A 25,074-nucleotide genomic window follows, 5' to 3' on the forward strand; every position below is an offset into this window, starting at 1 on the left:
CCACAGAAGGGTGGCCATACCATATCATGCCATCCTTACTTCTGTGCTGCTGGAAGCGGCTCTGCCTTCAGAGCTGGGCTCCTGGCCAGCAGCCGCTACTCTCCAGCTGCCCAGCGCTGAAGGCAGCACCACCGCCAGCAGCAGCACAGAAGTAAGGGTAGCAGTACCACAATCCCCCCTACAATAACCTTGCAACTCCCGCACAAGTCCTTTTTGGGTCAGGACCCCTACAATTACAACACTGTGAAATTTCAGTTTTAAATAGCTGAAATCATGAAATTTATTATTTATTTATAAAATTCTGTGACCATGAAATTGACCAAAATGGACCATGAATTTGGTAGGGCCTTACCCATATCTTTTTATTCTCACCTATATGTGTATTTCTGTATCGTCCATCTCTCGTCTTCCCCTCTCTCTCTCTTTCTTCATCTATTTTTTTCATCTTCCCCCTGACTACACTCCTACCTCATTCCATTTTTGCAGTCTTTCATTTATCAGCTCCTCTTGTTTTCTGTTTCAAATCTGAGTTTTCCTCCTCTTCCATTCCTCCATATATTTCTTTGCTGTTTCTATCTGCCTCGTAGGGCTGGTCAACACACAGATTTTGCACCAATATAACTATTTTGGCTAGGGTGTTTTTGTTTTTTTTAAATAAACCAAGATCATTATACCAGTACATCCCCTACTGTTTACACAGTTAAACCAGAATGGGGGAGGGATACCTCAGTGGTTTGAGTATTGGCCTACTAAACCCAGGGTTGTGAGTTCAATCCTTGTGGGGGACCATTTAGGGATCTGGGGCAAAAAATCTGTCTGGGGATTGGCCCTGCTTTGAGCAGGGGGTTGGACTAGATGACCTCCAGAGGTCCCTTCCACCTCTGATATTCTATGAATGAATGTGGCTTATGCTAGTACAGCGTATTCCCCTTCTCATACAGGGGGGCTGGAACAATTTGTATAGTGGGGATGCCGAGAGCCATTGAACCAAACTGTAAACCCTGTATGTAATGGAAACCGCTTCAAGCCAAAGGGTGCAGCAGCAACCCCAGTTCCAGCACTTATGTTCTCGTATGAGAATAAGCTATACCAGTATAACTCTGCTACACGGGGGGAGAAGGGGTGTTGTACCACTTTATTATACCAATATAGTGAAAGCAGTGCAACTTGTGTATACACCAGGCCTTAGGAGGAACAGACAGCAGGTAATTCCAGGTCCTAGCATGAAAGCACCATGTATGAGTTAAGTGTTTCTGAGTTCCTCCCTCTGCTGCTATTCTTCATGCCACTGCTTATCGGGGGCTTGCCCAGTAAAGACTGTCAAAGTCACTCATGAGCTTCTCTGGGGGCCAGGAACCAGGTCAGGGACACTCAGCAGGGGCAGCTCTATGTTTTTTGCCGCCCCAAGCATGGCAGGCAGGCGGCTTTCGGCGGTGCACCTGCAGGCAGTCTGCTGGTCACATGGATTCGGCGGCATGCCTGTGGGAGATCCCCCAGTGCCACGCCATTGGCGTCCCCGCCACTGAATTGCCGCCGAAGCCGCGGGACCGGTGGACCTCCCGCAAGCATGCTGCCGAAAGCCGCCTGCCTGCCGCCCCCACAGCAACCAGTAGGCCGCCCCAGGCACGCGCTTGGTGCCTGGAGCCGCCCCTGACACTCAGGCTAGTGGGACAACCACCACCCATCTGCCCTACAGGAAACTGTGATAAATATTTGTGTAAAGACAACAGAACTCAATCAGAATTTCTGAGAGGTAAGGTTTTAGGGTGAAATCCTGGGTTGACTGAAGTTAATATGAATTAACTAGATACAACTTAATAACCATCAGATTCTGCCACCCCTATTCACACTGAATATCTTCAATGAACTACAGCGCTGGAGTCTTTACTCAGGCACAAGTCCCACTGTGCTCTATGCAGGTTGTAGCTGAGTAAAATCAACAGGATTTGCCCAACATTCTTGTGAGGAAAAAGGACTACTAATGTAGTCCCAGAAGTTAGTGAGCTTGTTGTTTCCTGTAATAGTTAATATTTCTTTTTTGATTAGCAGTGACTGATTCACAGAACACAGAGGCAACAGGATGAGTAACAGGACTGTGCACCTACAGAAAATGCAGCATGTCTTTGCCACATCACTTTCCCCAGCATAAGTCATCCATAAATTTTATACTCTTGCTTGCAAGTCTAGTGTTATTAAGGAGGCACAATATTAATGAATAGCTACCTCTGTAGTTTTACTTCTGTGCATTTATACTTTCTGCAAAATTCAAATTCTGCTTCAACTATTACCTTTCCCCAACACTTTGTGAATGATAAAAAACAGTTCAAGCCCTGAGCTTAGGCAATGAGTGCACTGGAAAATGGGCCAATACTTAACCCAGTTTAAAGAAAAAATACAAAAAAAACTCAGGTGATGGATGTGCATGTCAATTATCTCTTTGATAACTTTCTACACAACACACAAGATTCCATAAGGCACATCAGAACACAAAACACCAAGATGTGGCTTTTGACAGACATGTTAATGCAAAGATCTTACAAGAGGGTGACATTATTTTCCTTAATTTCCTTTGCATAAAGAACCTTCTGTAACAAATTTAATGTTTCACCATCTATGACATGAGGTGACTTGGGCAAAGATAAAACCTGTGTCTAAAACTACTTATAAGTAACAGTTCAGAGGTAGTATGCTTAAAATTAACTAATAAGCCAGCATTCAATGTCACCTTCTAGAATATGCTCAATACATTTTGTATCCTTTTACACTCTTCTGTACAGTTTTAAAACTGCACCAACTTCCACATCAAGGTGCTACAAAATAGCCCCACTTTGTGAGAGTTAATCTGCAAATTACCTGTTATAAGTATTCTCATTATCATTACGGAATCACTTCTTCTGCAGACACATCAGGGCTGCCAGAGACAAACTTAGGAAGTGGTGTGTGGGTGGAAAAAAATTAGAAGTTGTCAAACATTCTTTCTTTGGGTGTTCAACATAATCTGTTATTCCAATTATTCCTCCTGATATTTATGCAGCTAATCTAATGAATTCAGAAACTACAGAAAAAGTTTGAGATGCTATAACACTCTTTACTTTGTATTTTATTTAGGGTGTTTTGTGAAAGTTCCTGTGTAAAACATCTTATTTCCGCAATTATCTGTGTATCTGTAGAAATATACGTACACTCCCTATGTATTTATGACATCCATGTGCTGAACTGCAAGTCCCTCTGATAAAAAAAATGCATTCTGCACATACCTTTAGCAGTTTTGTGGTAGCTGGAGCTTTATGAACCTTGTGGGAAGTGTATGGGGTCTAGAATGTTCTTTGTAGCAGATTCAAAGGACTTGTCACTTGGTAGCTGCTGCAATTGTTACTGGAGAGGGAACCCAAGAATGAATGATGTAGTTTGTAATTAAAGACCCACTTACTGGGCCATGAGACACTTTTTGTTGTTACTGTATTTTCTTGCTGTTAGTCTCATCCGTTAAAAGACTTTGTAGTTAGTTAAAAGGCCATGATTGGCTTAAAAGGATGTAAAGATTTAATACACTTCATGTGCACCTTGCCCATCAGGATTACCTGTAACATGCCACAACTCTGAGCAGCATCAAGCAACTGGCTCCTCCTTTTTCTTTTAAAACAACCTGCCAAAGAATGTTTCCTTCTTCCACCATGATCCAGGGCAGGCAATATTCATTCCTGGTAGTTCATAGCCTGTCTGGGATAGGAGCTTTGTAACACTGGACAATTCCTAGTTCTTTTCCTGATTGCAAGAAACCTCACAGAGAAAGTTAGCAATACCCAAGCGTCATTGCCAGGTCCTGGGCTTGACTCCACTGACTGTCAAGAAATCTTCCCAATAAGATAGAAAACAGGATCAACACTGACCTGGGAGAATCCTTGGAAGCTGGATACTGCAAAAGCAGCTCCTCCAAGGGCAGATGTCAAGCCCAACAGGTACAGAGGACAGGTGGGCAGTTGAGCTATCAAGTTAAACTTTGTAAAAGAAAAACGGCTTGGGAAGACTGAGCTGTAGCATACATACCAACTGTAGTGGAAAACAGAGAAACACTACTCAGGCACATGGACAGAACTGGACAGTCAGGGATGCTAGAATCGAAGCCACAATGGAGCTATAGCAACCAAACCAGCCCAGAGTAGCCAAGAGCCACCGGAGAGAGGTGTAGTTATTTCAGGGGAGTTTCAGTACCACAAAAACTCTAATGGGCTCCATTATGGTTTGCAAAATCATTGCTCCAAGATCCAAAGGAAATGCTGAAAGAAAAGCCCAGAGGATGTAAAGCCATCCACAAATACAAAGAGCAGGAGCCACACGCCAGCAGAAGCCTCAGGGTGGGGTGAGACAGAATACAGAGGGCATTTATTCCAGTAGGTCAACCAGGGACCAGATACCAGAGGGGGTAGTATTAGACCCAAGATATCCTGGACCAACAGACAATAAAAAGAAAGTACCATTTAGGAAAATGAATGTTGTTCTGAAAAAAAAAATGACAAGTGACATTTTTAAAGGACAAACGTAAGGATTTTTTTGTTTGTTTGTTTAGTTACAGGTAACTACAGTACCAAGGAAAAATTGTATGGTAGTTAACATTTGCTTAATCTTATTAACACAAGATGATTGTTTCAACAAAGCAAAAATGTTTTTGCTTAAAAAAAATCCTTATGAATTTGCAGTGCATGTGTGCATCCATGTGTGTGAAAGTCAGATTGCTGGGAATCAGAAGTAATATTTATCAGTTTTTTAAAAAGTGTGTGAGAAATAACATGGGACAATTGGAGCTGGCTGAATTTTTTTTAATTCCAGAATTAAAACAATTTTGAATGGGTCATCACCATCCATTGTACTAGCATGCCTTGATGGTGCTTCCTCTCACCCCTGCACAACCAGCTCCCCCAATCCCTATAGGGGTTCTCCTATCCACTGGCATGTAGAAAGTTGGGTATATGTTGCATTCTTATGGCAGGACCTGTATCAGCCTATTACCTCACAAACCTTTAAGCTCTTGCTTGCCACATTCAGCAGTAGATTATCTAGTGAGTCTGAATGCCTCTGCAAGGACTTTTGGATTGGAGACCTAGTACCTGCATAATCATGCAACAACTTTGGTGCCAAGCTCTTCTTTGAAATGGCCTTCAGTGTGCCAATGAGCACATAGTCTCTCTAAGACCAATCTGAATGGAACTGGATGAATACAGTACCATGGGATTGTGCAGATAGAAAGCATGCCCTGTTAAGGCTCGGAGAAGTCACTTTCCCAGTCCAGTGATCAGGCTTCTTCGTGGACATGGCAATTTCCTGACCAAGGTGTGGTTTAGTGCAGTACCACAAAGAGCTATTGATTTTAGTGGGTTGAACCTCAAAGACTTTGGGATGCACTGTTTAATCAAGTTGGACACCCTAGTAGCTCGTTAAGATCTGTGGCAAGGCGGTCTGCTGCTAAAATAAGGATATGCGTGCCATCTATTGCCCCGCTGCAGTTTGGGAACCCAATTGCTGCAAAACCATCCACTACCTCCTACGCATTGCCCAGAGACGCATCCTGCATAACAGGGGCAATGAATGGCTCTGCACACTTGCATGACAATGGCCCCTGCAGTGGATTTCCCAACTCCAAAATAAATTCTGACTGACCAGTGGCATTGCAGTTTTCCACAGTGCAACTGCCACTCACTTCTCAACTGTCAGGGCTGCTCTCATTTTGGTGTCTCTGCGCTGGAGGGCTGGGGCGAGTTCGGCACACAGATCAAGGAAGGTGGCCTTGCACATCCGAAAGTTCTGCAGCCACTGCTCATCATGCCAAACCTGCATGACAATGTGATCCCACCAGTCAGTGCTTGTTTTCTCAGGCTGAGAACTAGTGCTCCACCATCTCCTCCGTGAACGCCACCAACCTTGAATGGTTTCATTCTATGTCCCACAGCAATCTAGCCTCCAAGAAACTGTCATGCATTAAGTATGCATTTAAAAACTGAAAAATAAGCATGGAAATCAATGGTAAGGAATCTATAAGTGTGCACCAAAATAACTGCACAATATGGGAAAGGAGTAGGAGAATCTTACCATTTGATTATTTGTTTTATTTGTGGAAAAAAATGTGTGAATTGTTTCCATATGGAAAGGGAAATGTAAATGAATTAAAAGGTCAATTAAATAACCATTGATAATGTGTGTGCATGCATGTATTAGGGTAAGCAGGCTCCTAGTCATCTGTTTGAAAGCTACTAAAATACTTCTATGGGAATTGAAGGGAAAAAGCAGCTGAACAGACATAAATAAAATGCAACATCTTGAACCAAATATTTAATTCATACTCAGTTGTTATTCAGGTAAACTCCCACAATGTCTCAGTAAAGACTTCAGGATTCAACCCATTATGAGAGAAAAAGAAAGATACTCTATAAACAGCAACTTCTTTCAGACTTCAACAAGGGACAAGTCAGATTGTACAGTCAGACTAAGGCTATTTTGGATGTCTGTAAGGAGATTTGAAAGGTCAAAACACTCGAGTTGTGCTTTGCATTTAAAGTTAAAAAATGAATCTTCCTGTAACCTATTTCAATCTAAGGCGCTTACAGAACTTATTTTCCTATTAATATACAGTGCAGATGCAATAGCAAGCCAGACATGAATTCTGTTAAGCCATAATAAGCATCTATTAATTCTGATAATTACTGGGTCAAATTCAGCACTGGTGTAAATCACCGCAACTTCCTTGAGCTCACTTGTCTTACATTAGGACTAAATTTGGCTCAGGTTTTATCCAAAGATACTTTTGCATTCCACCTCAAAATGAAAAATCACGGCAAACCAGAAACACATTTGATTCCCTCACTGTGCAGTTAGGCCCCAATTCAGGAAAGTGTTCAAGCACATGCATCAGTTATATGACTGCAATGGAACTTACAGCACATATGCAATGGTGCTGTATATGTTCTGCGTATTAACAGAAGACATCATTCTCCAGTTCCATCCATAAAGCATCTTCTGTGAGCGCGAAATTTTCTGAAATATTTTCCAAAGTGAGTGAAGATGATTACCTGGGAGAATGATATATTAAAAAGGGGCCATATGCAATATGTCCCTCAAACTTCCTCTGACTTCATCTGTCCATGGTGTCTGTTGCTGGGTCTGATAGTATCAGCAGGCTGGGGTTACCCACCTCTACTACTGGGATGTTTTCCTTCCTCTACTGGTGAATGTTAACATTGGATTAAGGTACATTTTCTACAAATTTAGGGACCATGAAAAAGATTTTAAAAATAAAAGCAAACCAGAACAAAAAACAGCCAAGGACAGGAAGAGAGTCAACAACTAAGAAACATGGGAGTGGACACTATGAGGAGGAGATAAAGTCAAGCTATTCTACAAAAGGAACACTAAGAAGAATCAAGACTGCCACCAGAGTAAAAGAGCAAGATGACACAGAGGAGCTGCAGAAGTGGGAAGAGGAAGAATTCAACAGAGGCCATCTGACTGTTTTCATAGTCCATCAAGAAAGTCAGATTCTGATGAACTCTTGTAACAACAAGAAGCTCTTGCAATGTATAAAAGCCTTTGAAAGGTTAACACTGTTACTGGAGAATAGGAAGGAAGTGTGGACAAAAGCACTAAAGAGGAGGAAAGACCAGAAGAAACCCTAGCCAGCAGGGCTGGCTCTGGCTTTCTGGCCGCCCCAAGCAAAAAAAAAAAAAACAAACAAACCTGCGGCACAGCCGGAGAGGGGGTGCAGAGGGGGAGAGAGAGAAGGGGGGTGGACAGGGCTTCAGCGAGGCACTGCCAAGCGGCCCCTCCCGCCGTGCCCCCTGCCAGGAGGGCTTCGCGCCGCTCTGGTCAGCTGAGAGGGAAGGATGCAGGCTGCCCTGCTGGGCTTGCTGCAGGGCGCTCCCGTCCTCCACGCCGCTGCCTGCTACAGGCGGCCGGAGCGAACAACAACAACAAAAAGCGGCCGTGCCATCCAAGGATTGGGCTGAATGCCGCCTCCTACAAGCTGCCGCCCCAAGCACCAGCTTGCTCGGCTGGTGCCTGGAGCCGGCCCTGCTTGCCAGCCATCAAGGACTTCTACATGTTGTTCCCAATGTTGCACCTCCAAGAGGTGTCACTGTAAAACACCCTGGTCGTAAGTCCTTCTATACCAAACCTGAAATACAACACACACAAAAATTACAGAAACATGAGACTTTGGTCAATGAGAAACTATGAGTTTCAACAGTTTGTAGTTCAAGTCATGGGGAATTTTATTTGATGGAAAATTTACTTTCACTGTTTAAATAGCTACTGCTATCTCATTATGTTAGAGAATGAGAAAATGAAACGAAGTAGGGGGAGGAGAGAGAGAAAGAAAAGAACAGTCACAAAGAACTAAGCCAGGAATCAGGAACTGAAAAGGACCACAAAAGTGTAGTTGGGACCAATATTTAAAAAAAGACCATCGTATAAACAAGATTATGTGGAAGCATTATCTGAAGGGAGGGGGGACACCATCTGCATTTTAAATGTACTGTAATTTGGCCTACTAGAAGCAGGCCCCACAGCCAAAGAATAGTGTGATCAGTAAGTATGGCTTGAGTGAGAAATATTATTGCCACTTCCTAGACTTGCTGGGGAAAAAAAAAAAATCATTGTACTGTATTCTACCGCTAAACTAACAGGCATCACTATAAAAGCCAGATTCTTTGTGCCACCTGTGGATTGTTCCCTGTTGTTGTGGGTTCCATAACCAAAAAGGAATCTAGACTAGCAAGCTAAATAGGGAATAGGCTAGTTTTGCTTTAACTTAGAAAAAAATAAAATGGAGAACAGAAAAACAACACACGAGCATTATTAAGGCCACTGCCTTTCAGTGAGGCAAAGAGATGGAGGAAACAAGCTGAACAGTACACAGATAGGGAAAAAGTCTGCTTTCTCTCATAGACCCTTGCCTAATGTGGAAAACAATCACCGCTTCCAGACTGGTGAATTGAGGATGCAGAAAATGCAGCAGTTAAGGTCAAAGTCTACTTGTAATAAAAGCACAGAAGAGAGACTGGGACTGCCACACTAACTGTGGGCTGGGTTTGTACTGGAGGGGAGAAAGCCTGCACACAGTCAGAGACAAATGTAATTGATTTTGAATGCAGACATAATTGAATTGCTTCCTATAAAAAGAAGCCATCTAAATTGTTCAAGAGGCCTCTCTTTCCATATTTCAAATTTCCTTTCTCCCCTCTAACCTGAATAAGCAGATTTGAAATATAACTGGGGCATTACCTATTAATCACACATGGTGGCAATGACAATAACCTTTCATGTAACTCTAGATAGACCAGCATCTCTATGCATAAAGAAAGAGTGCTCAGGTTATTTCTAGTTAAATACAAAAACTATGTTAATGGAATATCGAGATTGCACAATTAATAGGCAGCAGGTTTAAAACGAACACAAGGAAGTATTTCTTCACACAACATATAGTCAAGCTGTGGAACTCTTTGCCAGAGAATGTTGTGAAGGCCAAGACTATAACGGGGCTCAAAAAAACAAACAAACAAACAAAAAAACCCTAGATAAATTCATGGAGAATAGGTCCATCAATGGCTATTAGCCAGGATAGACAGGAATGCAAAACCATGTTCTGAAGTGTCCCTAGCTTCTGTTTGCCAGAAGCTGGGAATGGGCGATAAGGGATTGATCACTTGATGATTACCTGTTCTGTTCATTCCCTCTAAAACATCTGGCATTGGCTACTGTCAGGAGATAGGATACTGGGCTAGATGGACCATTGGTCTGACCCAGTATGGCCGTTCTTATGTTCTACCACAGTTGAGGAGGGAAAAGGTTTTTAAAAAAATCACACAAGGTCAGGAAATGTTAATATTGCAATATTAACTTATATTTATATCACGCTATAAATCCTGTTTGTCTTATGGTTTATAAACACATACAGGTGAGTTAGATAATATTTTATTGGACCAACTTCTGTTGGTGGGAGACACAACAAAAGTTGGTCCAGTAAAAGACATTACCTCACCTACCTTGTTTCTCCAATATCTGGGACTGACAGGGCTAAAACAACCCTGGGTTATAACACAACAATATATGAAGCTATATATTTAAACAAAAAATAGGAATACAGAACATCACATATTGAATGTGCTTTGTAAACATCTTATCATTGCTACTGAAACCTTAACTTTTGCATTCCCTGAAAAGAATTTTAACTGCATAGTCTTAAAGTTGCATCAATGTAGGTTGTTTGCATTTAATTACCTTTTCATAGTGGGGGAAAAAAAGAGGAGAAATGCTTTATAGTTTTAACATGCTTATTCTTTATTGTTACTGTGGGTCAGGCCAACTTCATGGCTGAGTACTGGCTTCAGCTTCTTTGGTCTTGGAAGGAAATGCGTGGAATGAGCACCAGAATCTTCTGGAAGCACGTAGCAGTGCATGACCCACTCATCTCTGCTTTACCTAACACATGCAGCAGTGGTACAGGGTTTTCAGAAGCCCACAGTGTGATGCAGAGGTGAGAAGAATGGGCCTTAAAGATCCATGACACTTTAAATTGGAGCTTTATTTAGGTCCCAATTCAGCAAGCAACCCCTTGACACATGCACTTAAGTTAGGCCCATGCTTATGTACCCTGCTGAATTAGTACCTTAGAGATAAATAACAGAGGTAAATCTGTCATCAGAGTCAATTATTACGGTGCATGCATCTACCTACCTATTCGGTGTGATTTTTAAATGTATTAAGTTTTTTTCACAACTAAGTAGCTATGCCATGGCAGTTGCCAGAGGTCCACACTAGAATAAGTATAATAGTTCAGCTACTAAAACTTTTAACTGTTTAAATATTTTAAAATGTCTAATAACAGTTCTTCTATTTGTTTCTTTGCAAAAGAAACTAGGTGGATTTTTTTATTTAATTATTGATGCTATAGTTTGGTGGGGGTTTTTTTTGTTTTTTAAACATTAATGCTAACTGTTAGTAAAAGCTGTACTGATTTAAAATCCTAACTGATAATTTAGAAGTTGTTTCTCCAGAACTGAGGCCAGCCAAGTGATGCTGCTTTTAGGCTGATAGGAACCATAGGAGGGAGAGCACAAAAGCGAAGGAGGTACTCAAGACAGCAGCCTGGTACTCAAGCCCTTTTTCAAAATGTCTCTGCTGCGCATATATAAAAACTGTACACGTGTTTTGAACATCTTCCTTTCAGGCCTACTTTTCAGCATTTGCCCACAGGCTTTTGGGAAAGGGGCATGGTTCCTGGGGTGTAGAAAAACTTTTACTAATCATCCCTTTGATGTATTGATCAGCAGCTTTCAGATGTGCTACAATGAGAATAAAAAAAAACCTGCTTAGTAAATTCACTGTGAAATTGGATAAGAAGTAGTCAGCTTTATATTTAATTATGCTATGAGACACCTTGCCCACTGTTCAGAAGTTGGTAATTTCTAGAAGATCAAGACCCTTGACAGTTCAGAACTCCACCCATTTCCCTGTCTTCAGCATCTAATGACATTAGTCACTCTGCTCTCTCCAACCACAAGTCCCTCCATCCTATCCCTTTCTTCTCCTGACCTCTAAACAGCTCCAAACTTTTTTTGTTGTTTCCTCATAAAACTGATGTTTTCATCACTTCCCCTTTTTTAGAACAAAGTTTTCATTCACAGATGGAAATTAGGGCCACTATTTCTAATCTCATAAAACTTTCAAATAATACACTATGCTGATGTAAAAACTTTGACTGACATACTGGTTCAAAAAAAATGGGGGACAACAATAAAACCTACTGGGGGGAAAACCCAATATTTTTACATTACCCTAATTTTTGCAGGCATATTAGAAGTACGTTCCTTTTGCAGGTGTGCACATATTTCTTTCCCTTGAAAGTTTGGACAACTGCATTTAACATAAAATAACTAACTTTTTCATTGTCACCCAATTTTATTAAAATGTTCTCCTGAGACTTATAAAACCAGCATGTTGGCAAGAGACAGGACCCTCAGAAACTGAACTGGTATTCATCGGATGTAAACAAAGCCCCAGCCACAAAACCATGGATTATTAAAAAAGAGTCAGCTCTCAGCTGATGGCTATGTATTATGAAGTAAACAAACACCTCTAAGCATCTCTCACCATGAAAAACATCCATGTATATATTAATCCACCACTGGGGTTTTGCTTATTTAACCAGGCAAACAAAGAAGGAAAAGTTTTCCACAAATAATACCAAGTTAACCACACCCTTAAAGAGCAAATATTTTCTTTTTTTGTCCAACACTTTTATGTACATGGATTGGTTAAGAACATGTAACAGCAACAGGATGTAAACACTTCCTTAATGATCTTACAGTTTATAACAAGCAAAGCAAACAATCAAACACAGGCATTTTACCCCCTACTGGGATTCAGCATTTACTTTATAGCTACATGAATTAGCCACTCATTTAGCCAGGGCCTGGTCCCTAAAGGTTCACAGAACTGCTTTCAACTTACTGGGTTACGGTGTTGTTGTAAGTAGACGTTGCTACACAGGAGGCCTATTTATTGCATCATGCAGTGTAAGGAAATATTTATTATGTGTATGGTGCTGGAAACAAAACTTACGCAAAGAGGTTCCTTGGATATCATCTGGATAAAACATGTACAACTCTTGCTTGGTCCACATCTGTTCTTTCAGACAATGAGTTTACAAACTCAGTATAAAGGGAAGCCTGTTAAAATACAGCTCGTCTAAAGAAAGTAACTATTTCCTCTGCTTATTGCTCCAGCCCTCAAAGTTTCTAGCAATACCAACGGCCAGAACACTTCCACAGCTCATGTTCCAAAATTATAAATGAGTTTAGCAGAACATTTTACACTTGAATAAAATCTGAAATGATGTTAAAAGATTAATAAATAATAAGTATCCCATCTATAAAATGGATCAGCATGAAACATTCACTTACATACCAGAACCACTTAAATGCGTAAATGACACCACAGGGACAAACTGGTATTTCACTTATTATTGCTGTCACTTTCTGTGTAAATAGCATGTGAGTTGTTATTTTTATATGAATAAATGAACTGGTTATTTCCAAGATAAAATGTAAACTCAAAGGGTTACCATCAACTTTTCTCTCAATCTACAGCAGTGGCCCAAAACACCACCAATTCCAATAGCATTCCTGCAGTTCTTTCTAACCATGTGTGTAGGGTGTGGTAGGTTTGTTTTCAAATGAGGGAGCATTTCATTCCTTCACAAGGGAAAAATAACAGTACTGTAAACCTGACAGATTAAGTCCAACAATCATTCCCTACTGAAAAGTGATTTAAAATCCTCCTCAACTTCTGGCTCTATTTCAGCATAGTCTTTCCTGGTCAGATGTGGGCCCCTGGAAGCATCAACGCCACCAGGAGTGGTAGTACAATGAAGCAAGCTACCTGCAAGCCCTGTGCTAGCCTACCGTAGCCTGATTCAACACGCTTCCTGTGAGCCTCTGCCAGTGAGATAGCTCTGGAGCCCCTGACAGAACTTAAAAGCAGCTTCATCAAGGTGCAATTGCCAAGGGAGGGAGCCGGTAGTACTACTACTGGCCCTCCCCAGGGATGGATTCCTCTGCCAGGATAGCTGCTCCCACTGGTAGAAGGGGATGCAGTTTATGTATGCAGTACAGCCTGTAACAGAAAGAAATATGCTCCTTCCACTTCTAATACCAATATTGCCAACCACAAGCAAGTCCAAAATCACGAATCAGCTCCACCCCTCCCAAATCATTGACTTAATCTTATTTGTCTTGTGACCTTTGAGCCTCTAGGGTTGGTATTGTCAAGATTTTCTCCACAACCATGAAGCTTCCTTTTTTCTTTTCTTTTCTTTTTTTTTTTTAAATGAAAGCTGAGGTTCTTTTGTATTCACATGACTCCAAGAGCCGGGATTTTATGAAAAGCATGAAAATTTGCAAGGGTTGATGACAATGTGTGCAAGCAAGTATAATTATTAACATAGCAGCGTTCCTGCTTTTTAGTACTAAGTGAATACACTATACAAATTCACCAGTTCAGCATCACATACAGATGACAGATAACTGTACAGTATGGGTAGGCAGAGGACCAGCACAAGGTCCTCTATACCACTTAAGCCTCACACATTGGGAACAGAAGTTGGAGTGGATGCATAGGACTGCCTATACTCCATGGAAACTGTATCTGCACAAAGCCTAGAGGGATGGAGGCAAACCAAGAGTAGGCCAGGAAAGGAAGGTTCAAAGGATCCACACAAGCAAAAAGGACTGAAAACCCAGGGGTAGCTCGTGCAGTGGAGTCAAGGTTGCTATTCCAGCACTGGTTGGAACAGAAATTGAGAATGGGAAGAGGTAGAAGTAGGGGGGAAGGTGGGGCTTTTCAATCAGAACTAGTACTGGCATTGTGGGGGGGGGGAGAGGGTAGATTTAACCTTCCTAACCTCTCTGCATTGCAGCCTAATAAGAGCCTGATCATAGGGGCTTTATTTGGGAGGGCAGATTTTAGCCTTCAGGAATAACAGCATAAATCAGCAGATCGCAAGATCTATTTGCAGCACTTAAATTCACATTCTCATTCTCTTATGTTTTATATATAGTACAGGAATTATGTTTCTAAAAGCATACTTTCTTTTTATATGAACTTTCTCAGATTTTTGCTGCTGCCCTGCACTCCAGTGGTGCTGGAATAGCTACAGGTTATAAATTGCTTTCCACCTGCAGATAGGTCATTCTAAAAATATACACTTTATTTGTTTAAAAAAAAAATTAAGTCAAGTGGAACCTACTACTACTAATTTATCTTATTTCATTACCCAAAGCTTGGAGCAACACAGCCATAGGCACAGTTACTGAAAGTTATAAAGTTGTCACTTCCACCATCAGTTGGAGTCATGTTTCCCTCAAGATGAGGGACATTTTTTAAATTAAAACCAACAATGAGTCTTAAAAATAACATTCATTGTAGCTTTCTTAGGCTATAGCTATATTTGTGGCAGCATGTAGAGGACAGGCAGTACGCACAGTTACATGCCACACTGGAAGGCAGACTCTCCACACTTGTCACTGAGGTGTGTAGCTCCACGCAGCAGTGAAAGGCTCTGGAATCATAGAGGCAGCAGGGCTCCAGGGCTGCTGGAGCATTTCTCTGCTGCCTGCTTGCTGCCAGAAACTTTCACTACAAAGGGGAAAGGCTCCAGCAGCATGGACCCTACACTGCCTAAAACAGTAGGGTAGATGTGGGAGGCACTGCTTGGACATGTAAGGAGACATGTGGGGTATAAACCCTAGGGGGTTCAGGTGTGTAGGGCACTCTACTCACCTAAGCCGTGTCTCATCATCTACACTGCTATTTATACCTGTGCTAGCTGGACGTGCAGTGTTTGTACTCTAAATGCCTCCGTAAGTGTAAACATACCTCTAAGTAGTAAAAGGCAGCATGCCTTATATAGTGGGATCCTGACCTCCAGGAGCTCCACTAATAAAAAATACAAAATATTTGACCTAAAGCAGTCAGTGCACCTGGATTGTCTAGATCTGGAATCTGATCACATATTCACAGTACAGGAAGAATGATACCTGCATAGCAATTATGGCCCAGAGTCCAGAATAGCATGGACACATGTTGGGCCAGTTTGTGGCTGGCCTGCCACGTAAGTGGTAGAAAGGGTGGGAACAGTAGAGGTAGACTGCTTTCCTTTCCCTTTCCCCTAACTCTACTCCATCTCCTTGCACAGAGACAGGTACAAATCAGCTCTCTCCAAAGGCCCCTCAAGAAGAGTAGCCACACAAAGGTCAGAGCTGGTCAGCCATGCAGCATTGTATCTACCTACGCAGCAGCAAGTTCTCACCGTAGGCCTGAGCACACTAGGAAGAATCACACCTCATCCTGCATCATCCAGTGAGCATGTGACATGCCTTCACCTATCAGGGACCTGATTAAGTGTAGACTAAGAGGCAACTTGAGCCTATGGATAAGAGCCAGGACATCTGGGTTCTATTCCTGGATCTGCCATCATTGACCTTCTGCATGAACTTGGATAAGCCATTTCACCCCTTTGTATCTCTCTCCCCTTCCCCCTCCCCATTTGTCCATCTTGACTATTTAGATTGCAAGATCTATATTTTTATACACCATCTAGCACAAATAGGGCCCTGAACTTGACTGGAGACCCTAGGTACTATTGTAATATAACCAGCAATAGAAAAAAAAATAATCTAACTCCCACCGAAATCAACAAGAGTCTTCCCAATGACCTCAACGGAAGTTGGATTAGATACTATGTATGTGCAATTCTGAAAAGTGAGACCCGTGGATATTTTTATTAACAATAGTTCCATAGGATAACTTGGCAGTCTAGTGGCAGCACAAAGCAGTGCCACAAAAGGATACCCATTTAGGTCTCCAACTCCGAGGCCAGAAGGTTTTTATGATGTCAGTAAACATCCCAATCCACTAACACACATGCACAGTAAAATGTAATCACCTGTAATAGCACCATGGTTCACTCTCTCTCTCTTTTTTTTTCCCCCCCTCTCTGAATTAAGAAAATGATATTTCCTGAACCATCTCCAGGGTGACAATTTGGGACAAATGAACGAAGTACATTTAAAAGTATATTATAGACAGGGCTAGTAGTTCTGCCATTATTAATGTTGCGTGATACTTCCCATTGTAACTTTGCCAAATTTTAACCATTTCGGATGAAATTTTATACACTGTGTGTGTCTGCTTCAAGCTGATTTTTTGGGAGGGGGAGGCGGAAGAAATCAGCAAACAGTTTGGCTGTTTCAAGAATGAAGCGGGCGGCGGGAAATATTTTTGCCCATGTTCAAAGAAAAAGTCACTAGAATTTTTTTAACAGCTCTTACACCCTCATATTCTGGAGCATGGATTGAAATTTGCCAGGGGTGTCTTTCTGTCAGAGATGTGCCTTTTGCTATTCCTGTGAAAATCCAAGTTACAAGCCTTTGGAAAAAAAAAAGTCTCAGTTCACACAGCTAAATTCCCCAAAGATTCAATCTGCACTGGGTATGCTCCAGCCTGGGGCTGAATAGGATTTTCCTGCAACTGCAGCTCTGGGCTGCTGCAGGCAAGGCCAGGGCTAGGCACCAGCACTGAGAGCAGGCAGACTGTTTCTGCTGTGCTCTCAACGATCCCCTGCTGAACCCAGATGGCATAGCGGAGAAAGCTTTCTGAGTCAAAAGCAGCAGGAACAAGTTCCATACCTAGGTTTGGGGGCCAGGGAAGGGGCAAGGAAGTAGATTGGGACAACAGACTGGGAGTGGAGGCTGGACAGAATGTGTAAAGAGAGAGAAACTGGAAACTAGTGGGGTGGGAGGGGAAGGAGATTGCGGGGAAGGAGATTGGGGGGAAGGCGAGACAGATCTGACAAGGAGCCAGAGTGCAGGGGGGAACTGGATCTGACTGGGCAGAGAGTGGGGTAAATGGCTGGGGGGAAGGGACAACGAGATTGAACAAGGAGTCTGCAAAGGGACACTGATACTAGGACGTAGTGGGGACAGGGAATGTTACCGGGAGGCAGCACAACTACAGGCCAGGAGGGGAGAGAAACAGATTACATGGGTAGCTGGGTGTGTGTGGGCTGGGACTGTTGCACAACAAAACTGTGGACAAGGAGCTAGGGAAAAATAGGAATGACTGGGCAAGGAGATGGACTAGGATGACAAGTCTGTGGAATGGAAACTGGGACTACTGGGGTGCAGAGAATGGTCCTTGGGACAAAGACCAGGAATGGGGAAGAGACAGAATTGGGAAGGGAAGTTAAGCTTGGGGAGAATGAGCAGAAGAGTCTATCCATTAGAGCAGAGACCCTCAGAGTCTGGAAAGTAACCCAAGGAGGGAGACCAGGTGTGGTTGCTCCAGTCAGCACTGCTGACCAGGCCGTTAACTGTCCAGTTTGCGGTACCACACAGTGGGGCTGGCAGGCTCCGTGCTAGCCTCCGTGCCGCGCAGCCCCCGGGAAGCAGATGGCATGGCCCCTCTCTGGCTCCTACGTGTAGGGGCAGCCAGGGAGCTCCACATGCTGCCCCTGCCCTAAGTGCTGCCCCCGGAGCTCCCATTGGCCAGGAACCACATAGTTGCCTGGCTGCACCTACACGTGGAAGCAGGAAAGGGACATGCCACTGCTTCCGGGAGCTGCTTGAGGTAAGTGCCGCCCTCACTCCCCCACACCCTAACCCCCTGCCCCAGCCCTGATCCCCCTCCCAAACTCCTTGGTCCAAGCCAGGAGCACCCTCTTACACCCCAAACCCCTCATCCCTTGCCCCACATCAGAGCACGCACCCCCAGCTGCAGCACACACCCCAACTCCCTGCCCCAGCCCAGAGACCCCTCCAGCACTCCATACCCCTCAGCTCCAGCCTGGAGCCCGCTCCTGCACTCCAAATCCCTCATTCCCAGCCCCACATCAGAGCCTGAACCCCCAGCTGGAGCCTTCACGCCCTTTCACATCCCAACCCCCGGCCCAGCCTGGAGCCCCCTCCTGCATTTCTGGCCCCACCCCAGAGCCTGTATCTCCTCCCACACCCCAATCCCTTCCCTCGTCCTGGATCCCCCTCCCAGACTCCAAACCCTTGGCTCCACCCCACAGCTCAGAGCCCCCTCTTGTACCCCAAACTTCCTGCACCCAGTTCCCTGAGCCAGCCCAGTGAAAATGAGCCAGTGAGTGAGGATGGGGAGAGTGAGCAACAGATGGAGGGGGGGTGGACTGAGCAGGGGCGGGACCTTAGAGAAGGGGCGGGGCATGAGTAGGGTCTCAGAGGAGGGGCGGACCAAGGGTGTTCGGTTTTGTGCAAGTAGAAAGTTGGGAATCTTGGGTTTAGGGTTCCCAAGTCTCACAATTCCTCTGCTATCAATAAATATTTTTGAAACACACTGGCAAAGCATGTTGCATCCCCCTCTATAGCTAGTCTACACTGAGGATGATAGCCTACTACAGCTATCAGTTACCTCAAGTGGCAGAAGTCTGTGTCAAAAGGTTCCAATCCTGCTGATGACTCATGTGGGTGTCAATACAGTGTGTCACGTGGAATTTTGGGGTGAAGGGGTGTTCAAGTTTGTTTTTTTAAAAACCTAGGAAATTACATACACTCAAAAAAACTATGTTAAAAGAACATTAAGTTTGCAAATAAAGATTTCAAAAGTTACTAAATGCTACAATTAAGGCTGCCTAGTCAACCTTAATTCAGCCCTGGGGTGCATATGTATATGAAGGAGTCTTTAATTACATGATCACATGCTTTTTTCCCCACAGGACCCTTGCCTCATTCAGTGTACAGAATTGACAGTGATCACTTAATAAGCAGCTATTAAATATTTTGTTTTCTCCTTGTTTTTCAATGTGAAACCCCATGGTGTTAAAAAGATACTGAATGAAATCCTGGCTTGATTGAAGTCAATGGGAGTTTTGCCACTAACTTCAATGGAGCCAAGATTTTACCCAATGTAATCTCCAATATAATCTTGGTTAAAGCACAAAAACTTTCCTATGGATGAGGCACTGATGTAACAAGTACCTTAGAAATACCATGGATCAAATCTTGCCTCCATGTAATTTTACAGTATTGTACATAAGCTAAAAACAATGTGATATCTTACCCTGCAGATTTACAGTGTACAAACATGAAGATTAGAATGGATCAACACAATTTACAAATTCTCCATATATATGAAGGTAAGAAAAAATTAACCATTTTCTATCCTCCATTTGGAATAAGAACTGAAACCACTGAAGAGATAGATAATCCATTTATACACAGGTCAAGTGCACTGAGTGGTTCATGCTGTATTTCTTGAAGAAGTCAATTGAGAGATCCACTAATTGTTCATTCAAACCAGATACAATCCAGTCTGTTACTCCCAAGATTTTGCAGAGTTTTGTCCCCCCCCCATCTTTTTATTGTGTAGCCCATCAAAAGAAGGAAGGAAGCTATGCAACTTGGGGTTATAATAATTGTTAGATATAAAACTTTTCCACTTTCCAGTTGAATGCCATAACTGTGGGCAGTGGAGCATGACTGGTAGTTTCAATAAGTTGTCCACAACTTTTGAAAGCCAGAGCGTTCCTTTTGGGTACTCTACAGTGCTTGTACAGTATACTCTTGCTATAACACCCTTCATTATTACCAACCTTCAGCTATAAACAAACCTGATCCCTGGATCCTTACTACAGTACAATACTGTACTGTTGTAAAAATAAAATGATGTTGCACATGCATGCACAATTTTTATCTAGCCTCATATGTTGGGCTCAAGGGCAGAAACTAAGGAGTTGGCCCTAGCCCCGTCTCCCCCACCTCCCAGGGCTGAAGCCAAAGCCCCAGGGCCAGCCGTCCAGGGCTGACAACCTGGATCCCCAGCCCCGCCACCTATTCATTTTGATTGTCCTTTCGCTATAATGAACAAATGGCCTGGGTCCCGACAGGTTCGTTATAGCGAGGGTGTACTGTAGAAAGATTAGTGATGTTTTAAATTCAACAGTGATTCCATTTTACAGATAGCCGTTTTTGCCACGAAACAATTTTACTGAATGACCTTCAACACAGACTAATTACAAATGGTTAGAGAGACTAGATTACCATACTGTGACTTCACATGCAATTTTTTTATAAAAAAAAAACAGTACACAGAATAGAAATCTTTATCTTTGGGGTGGGCACAAACACCAACCACCACACAACAACGACTATTTCTTTTAATAAATCAGAGTTCCAGTTATAGTCTTTTAGGGGTAAATAATCAGCATGAGGCACGGTCATAAACACACAACTTTTAACGTTAATGGAAGTCAGTTAAAGACCCACTGGGAGTTGAGAGTGCTGTGCACCTAGCAGGAATGGACCCTACATACAGAACTTGTATCACTACTACCCTGCTCATCACACTGAATGCGTCTCCTTTATGGCATTTAGAATGACAATAGAAACTTGAATGGGCGCCCATAATCCTCTTCCTCCTGGTTAACGAGGGTCAATTTGACACCTTGCATTAAGAGCCAAATCATCTCCAACTGCAGTAGAGAGTTACACCAGGAATGAATTCAACTCAAGATCAGCAATCTACATTAGAACAGCACCATGCAAAGTGGAGGGCTGTGACAAGTACAGTATATGAGAAAAGCACAGTAATACATTATTTCATATTTGTTACCAAGGGGACACATACAAAACCATGAGACGACAGAGCCAAAAGCAGAGCACAATTCCTTCAAGAAAGCAGAATGGGAAGTCAACAACAGTCTTAATGTTCAGATCATCTAGTCCTCGTCTACAAAATTTGTTCTACTCAGACCCAGAACAATATGGACTTGATTTTTAAATCAGGCCTCCATTATCGGGGGCATATTTTGTATCCACAATAAATTATGTTAACCAGTTTTGACCGCAGGTCATTCAAGCTTTTTCCTGACAATTATTGCAGATGCAAAATTGTGTTTGCAAAAATGGAGGCCAAGTTTGAAATTCAGGCCACTTTTTGAGGCACTGATGTGAATACTGTTATTCCTCATTTCCAACACAATGTATCTGCCATTTCTTTAAAAAAAAAATATTAACTGAAAAACACTCCTAAATTGAGCGGCATGATATCCCGCAAAAAAATTCAATGAAGAGTCCTGCTTATTATTACAATTTCTTTCTTGATGTTTTATGCTAATTATTTTCACGAAAGCCAAAGCAGACAGAAATAAAATCACCTGTACAGAGTTATGTTACCAAAAGGACAATAAATAGATATTTTTAAAGTGGAGGTGAACTGGAGTGTGGGCTATCTCGGACGTTGTGCAGATTTGACTTAGGGATTCTCACTCCTCCAAGAAGTGGAGAGTAGGCGTGTTCCATATGTAACTTTTCTTTCTCTAGAACGATGGGTATTGGCTGTAGTGCTCACAGTTCATCTCCTGCCAGCTGAACCAGAACTAGCTCATTTCTACTGACATCAGATAAAGCAGGTGCTAAGACTTATATTAACTAAGCATGTGTCTACAAAGAGAAAAACATAGCAGAGGATGACTGCGTGGGCAAGTATCCTTCCACCATAGGGATAAGAAGGAAGGAACAGAGCAATGCAGCTCAAACTCAGATTGTTCAAACACTGCCATAACGTAAAGATGCACAATAATTTAATGCACAAGTATACAAATATTAAGAATACAAATGTTAAATATGTCTATTCGTGTTTCATTATGATTATTTGGCTCCTAAACAAGTCATATGGAAAATATTACAGAAGAATTACAGAATCATTCAGTTTGTAATCCAATTGAGATAAGATATCCACACAATATAGTTTCTTTATGCATACTCCTGTATTTCATATTGGATGAAACTGGCATATGGGTCACTTGCCACCTTTTTTTTGGCTTTGAACACAGACACACTGAAGAATTCTGCAAAATTACAACATATGTTAATATTCTGTGAAATATGAAAAAACTGACCTGGCTGTGTTGTGGAGCTCATTGTTGCTGATGAAACGATAAATTGTTAACAGATCGAGACCAGATCTCGGCAACAGTAGACCAGATTGGAATGTTCTGGCCAAGATGAGGTAAATCTGAAGATGCAATCTAGAGATGAAAAACATAGATCTGTGCATTAACAATATACTATCCATGCATACTTTAACCCATTCTTATAAACAAAATTTCTTCTATAATCATGCTCTGTAGGTTCAAGAAACTATGGCCCCAAAAACCAAAACCTTAGAACTAAACATCCTCAAACTTTAGTAAAGTTCAAATCCAGATCTAAATTTGCAGCTTAGGCCCATCTCTAGTTTCAAAGTAGCTTGGAAAAGAAAGTCAAAGGGATGGTTTCTCTTACCATGAGGTCAGAGGATTAACTGTGGAAACTGCAAGGCCTGAAGGTAAAGTAGGTGGATTACTATCTTTCAGTTAAACAATGGCTAATTCACAATCTATTTCCTAATTTAGGCTTTTGGTTTCTGAAACAGTTTCACATTGGGAACTCTTTCCAAAAAATATACAGTCTTAATTTCTAATGTTTACCTAGTTTAGAAATAGACACATTTCCTTGTTGAAATTTGTAGTATCACTGAATGGATCACCCACTAACTAATGAGATCTATGATACTGTCAGGGGAATGCTGCTAGTAGGGTGGGTTGGTCTGAGAATAGGTCAAGAAAGTTCTGCTGTTAGACTGAATTTTTTCATACCCTTCTGGAATATTACAGTCAGAGCAAAGGCAAAAAGAAACAATGCATTTGTAATACTTTACCTACTAAATACTGGAAGTTGCAGCTATATTACACTTTCAGAGAGATATTTTCATTCCAGCATGATACGAATAGCATAATGCACAACCTTCTATCTCCAATTGCAGTGCTTTGTAACTGTGACTACCTTATTCAATCAGTGCTGTAGATGTGTCTGGATATTTGAAGATATTTTAATGCTGTATCTTAACAGTTTTTGTCAAAATGTTTTTTTAGACACCAAGTGGTTTCAAGTAGAGCTGAGATGAATTTCAGCTAATAAATGAGAATGACAAAATTTGGTAATTTTGGATTATCAATGTTAGCTATAGGGGGAGGGCGAGAGTCACTTGTTTGGATAAAGAACCTGTATAGTATCACCATTAAAGACATCATTCACACAGATCTGATACTTGGATATACCTAGCATTCAGATATCTAACATTCAGATAAGGTGGTGGTGAGGAGGGTGCAGCAGAATGTTATGAAAAGCTAAAACTTTACAGAATTATATTTGAATAAAAATTATTTACCATGACTCACATCAACAGTCAAGTGTCCTCAACAAAATGGAGGCTGCTACTAAACCTGAATAGACCCTAAGATTAGTCTGAGATGTGTATTTTTTCCTCCATTTACAAGGCTAGAGTAAATGCTACTATGGGGAAATCACTGTACTATCCAAGTTTGAAGGCTTCACACAAAACAAAAAGGCAGTGCCTTGGATTAGAACAACTATTATTCAATTCATAGAGCTCACAAGTATGCTAGAGGCTCCGTAGCAAAGAAAGAAAAAACAATTCTTGCCTCAGAAAACTAACAATTTAAGCACAAAATCCTGCAAACACTCAAATATGAACTCCTACAGCAAATACTCCTATTGACTTCAATAAAACTGCTTAGATAGCTAAAGTAACATGAATAGAAGTCTACAACATTAGGCCCTAAATTTCAGACAAAGAAGGGAGGGGATAGAGCAAGAATGAATGACGCTTACAGCAATTATGTCACAGGTATTTTTAGTTAAAAAAAGTCAGGAACAGGTCACAGGCAATAAACAAAGATTCACAGATGCCCACAACCTGTCCCTGACTTTTACTAAAAATACTTGGGGGAAGAAGGAACACAAAGAGAGTGCTGCCAGGGTTTGCGGCTGCTCCAGCCCACCACTGCTCCTGCAGCAGGGGGCTGACCCTCAGCCACTGCTCCAGCAGCCGCCGGTCAGCTGTTCTAGCAGCCCCAGGACTGGCAGCTGCTCCAGCCCTCCCCCAGAAGAAGTCACAGAGGTCCTGGAACGTCACGTGTCCATGACTTCCATGACAGAATCATAGCCTTAATTATGGTTACATAATGACTCATTTTAAGTGCATGCATCTCTTAGTAGTTTAGATAATGTTTCTCTCTCTGGGGGGAGGGTTCCTTGAAATAACAACCATAATGGTATAAAATATTAAATTTTAAATGACTCATTTACTGTGGGCATTATCAAAGGAGTCCTAGATATGGTGGCTGAAATGGTGCTTTTGTAGTGTTTTCACGGAGGAAATTTAAATCATGCTTGGAAATGAAATAAAACACTTGGGGGGTTTAATTTGCTCCAAATGTTACAAAAGCACTATTTCAGCCACCATATCTACGACTAATATGTTAAATTTTATATTATATGCTGTTCTGACACTGCTTAACTCTTGGGAGAAGGCTGCCAGAAGTCATGTTTTTAATTCAGTAAGTGACACAACTCCACCTTGTTTACAAGGAATGTTCACTGAACTACTGAAAGAAAAATGCTATCCAAAGAGGAAAAAGTTTACCAGAGATCCAGACACCATTTT

General features: G+C 42.0%; 1 protein-coding gene across 1 annotated transcript in view; it reads right to left on the minus strand.

Annotated features, from left to right (window-relative positions):
* The window catches only part of HDAC9 (histone deacetylase 9), a 641,420-nt gene that overhangs the window by 564,344 nt on the left and 52,002 nt on the right, over window positions 1-25,074 (minus strand). Inside the window, exon 2 of the mRNA XM_054020255.1 lies at window positions 22,466-22,594. Within this exon, the coding sequence (XP_053876230.1) occupies window positions 22,466-22,487 (22 nt within the window). The 5' untranslated portion in view covers window positions 22,488-22,594. The remainder of the gene's footprint in view (window positions 1-22,465; window positions 22,595-25,074) is intronic.

Source organism: Malaclemys terrapin, chromosome 2 (assembly GCF_027887155.1).
Source record: "Malaclemys terrapin pileata isolate rMalTer1 chromosome 2, rMalTer1.hap1, whole genome shotgun sequence".
NCBI classification, from domain to species: Eukaryota; Metazoa; Chordata; order Testudines; family Emydidae; genus Malaclemys; species Malaclemys terrapin.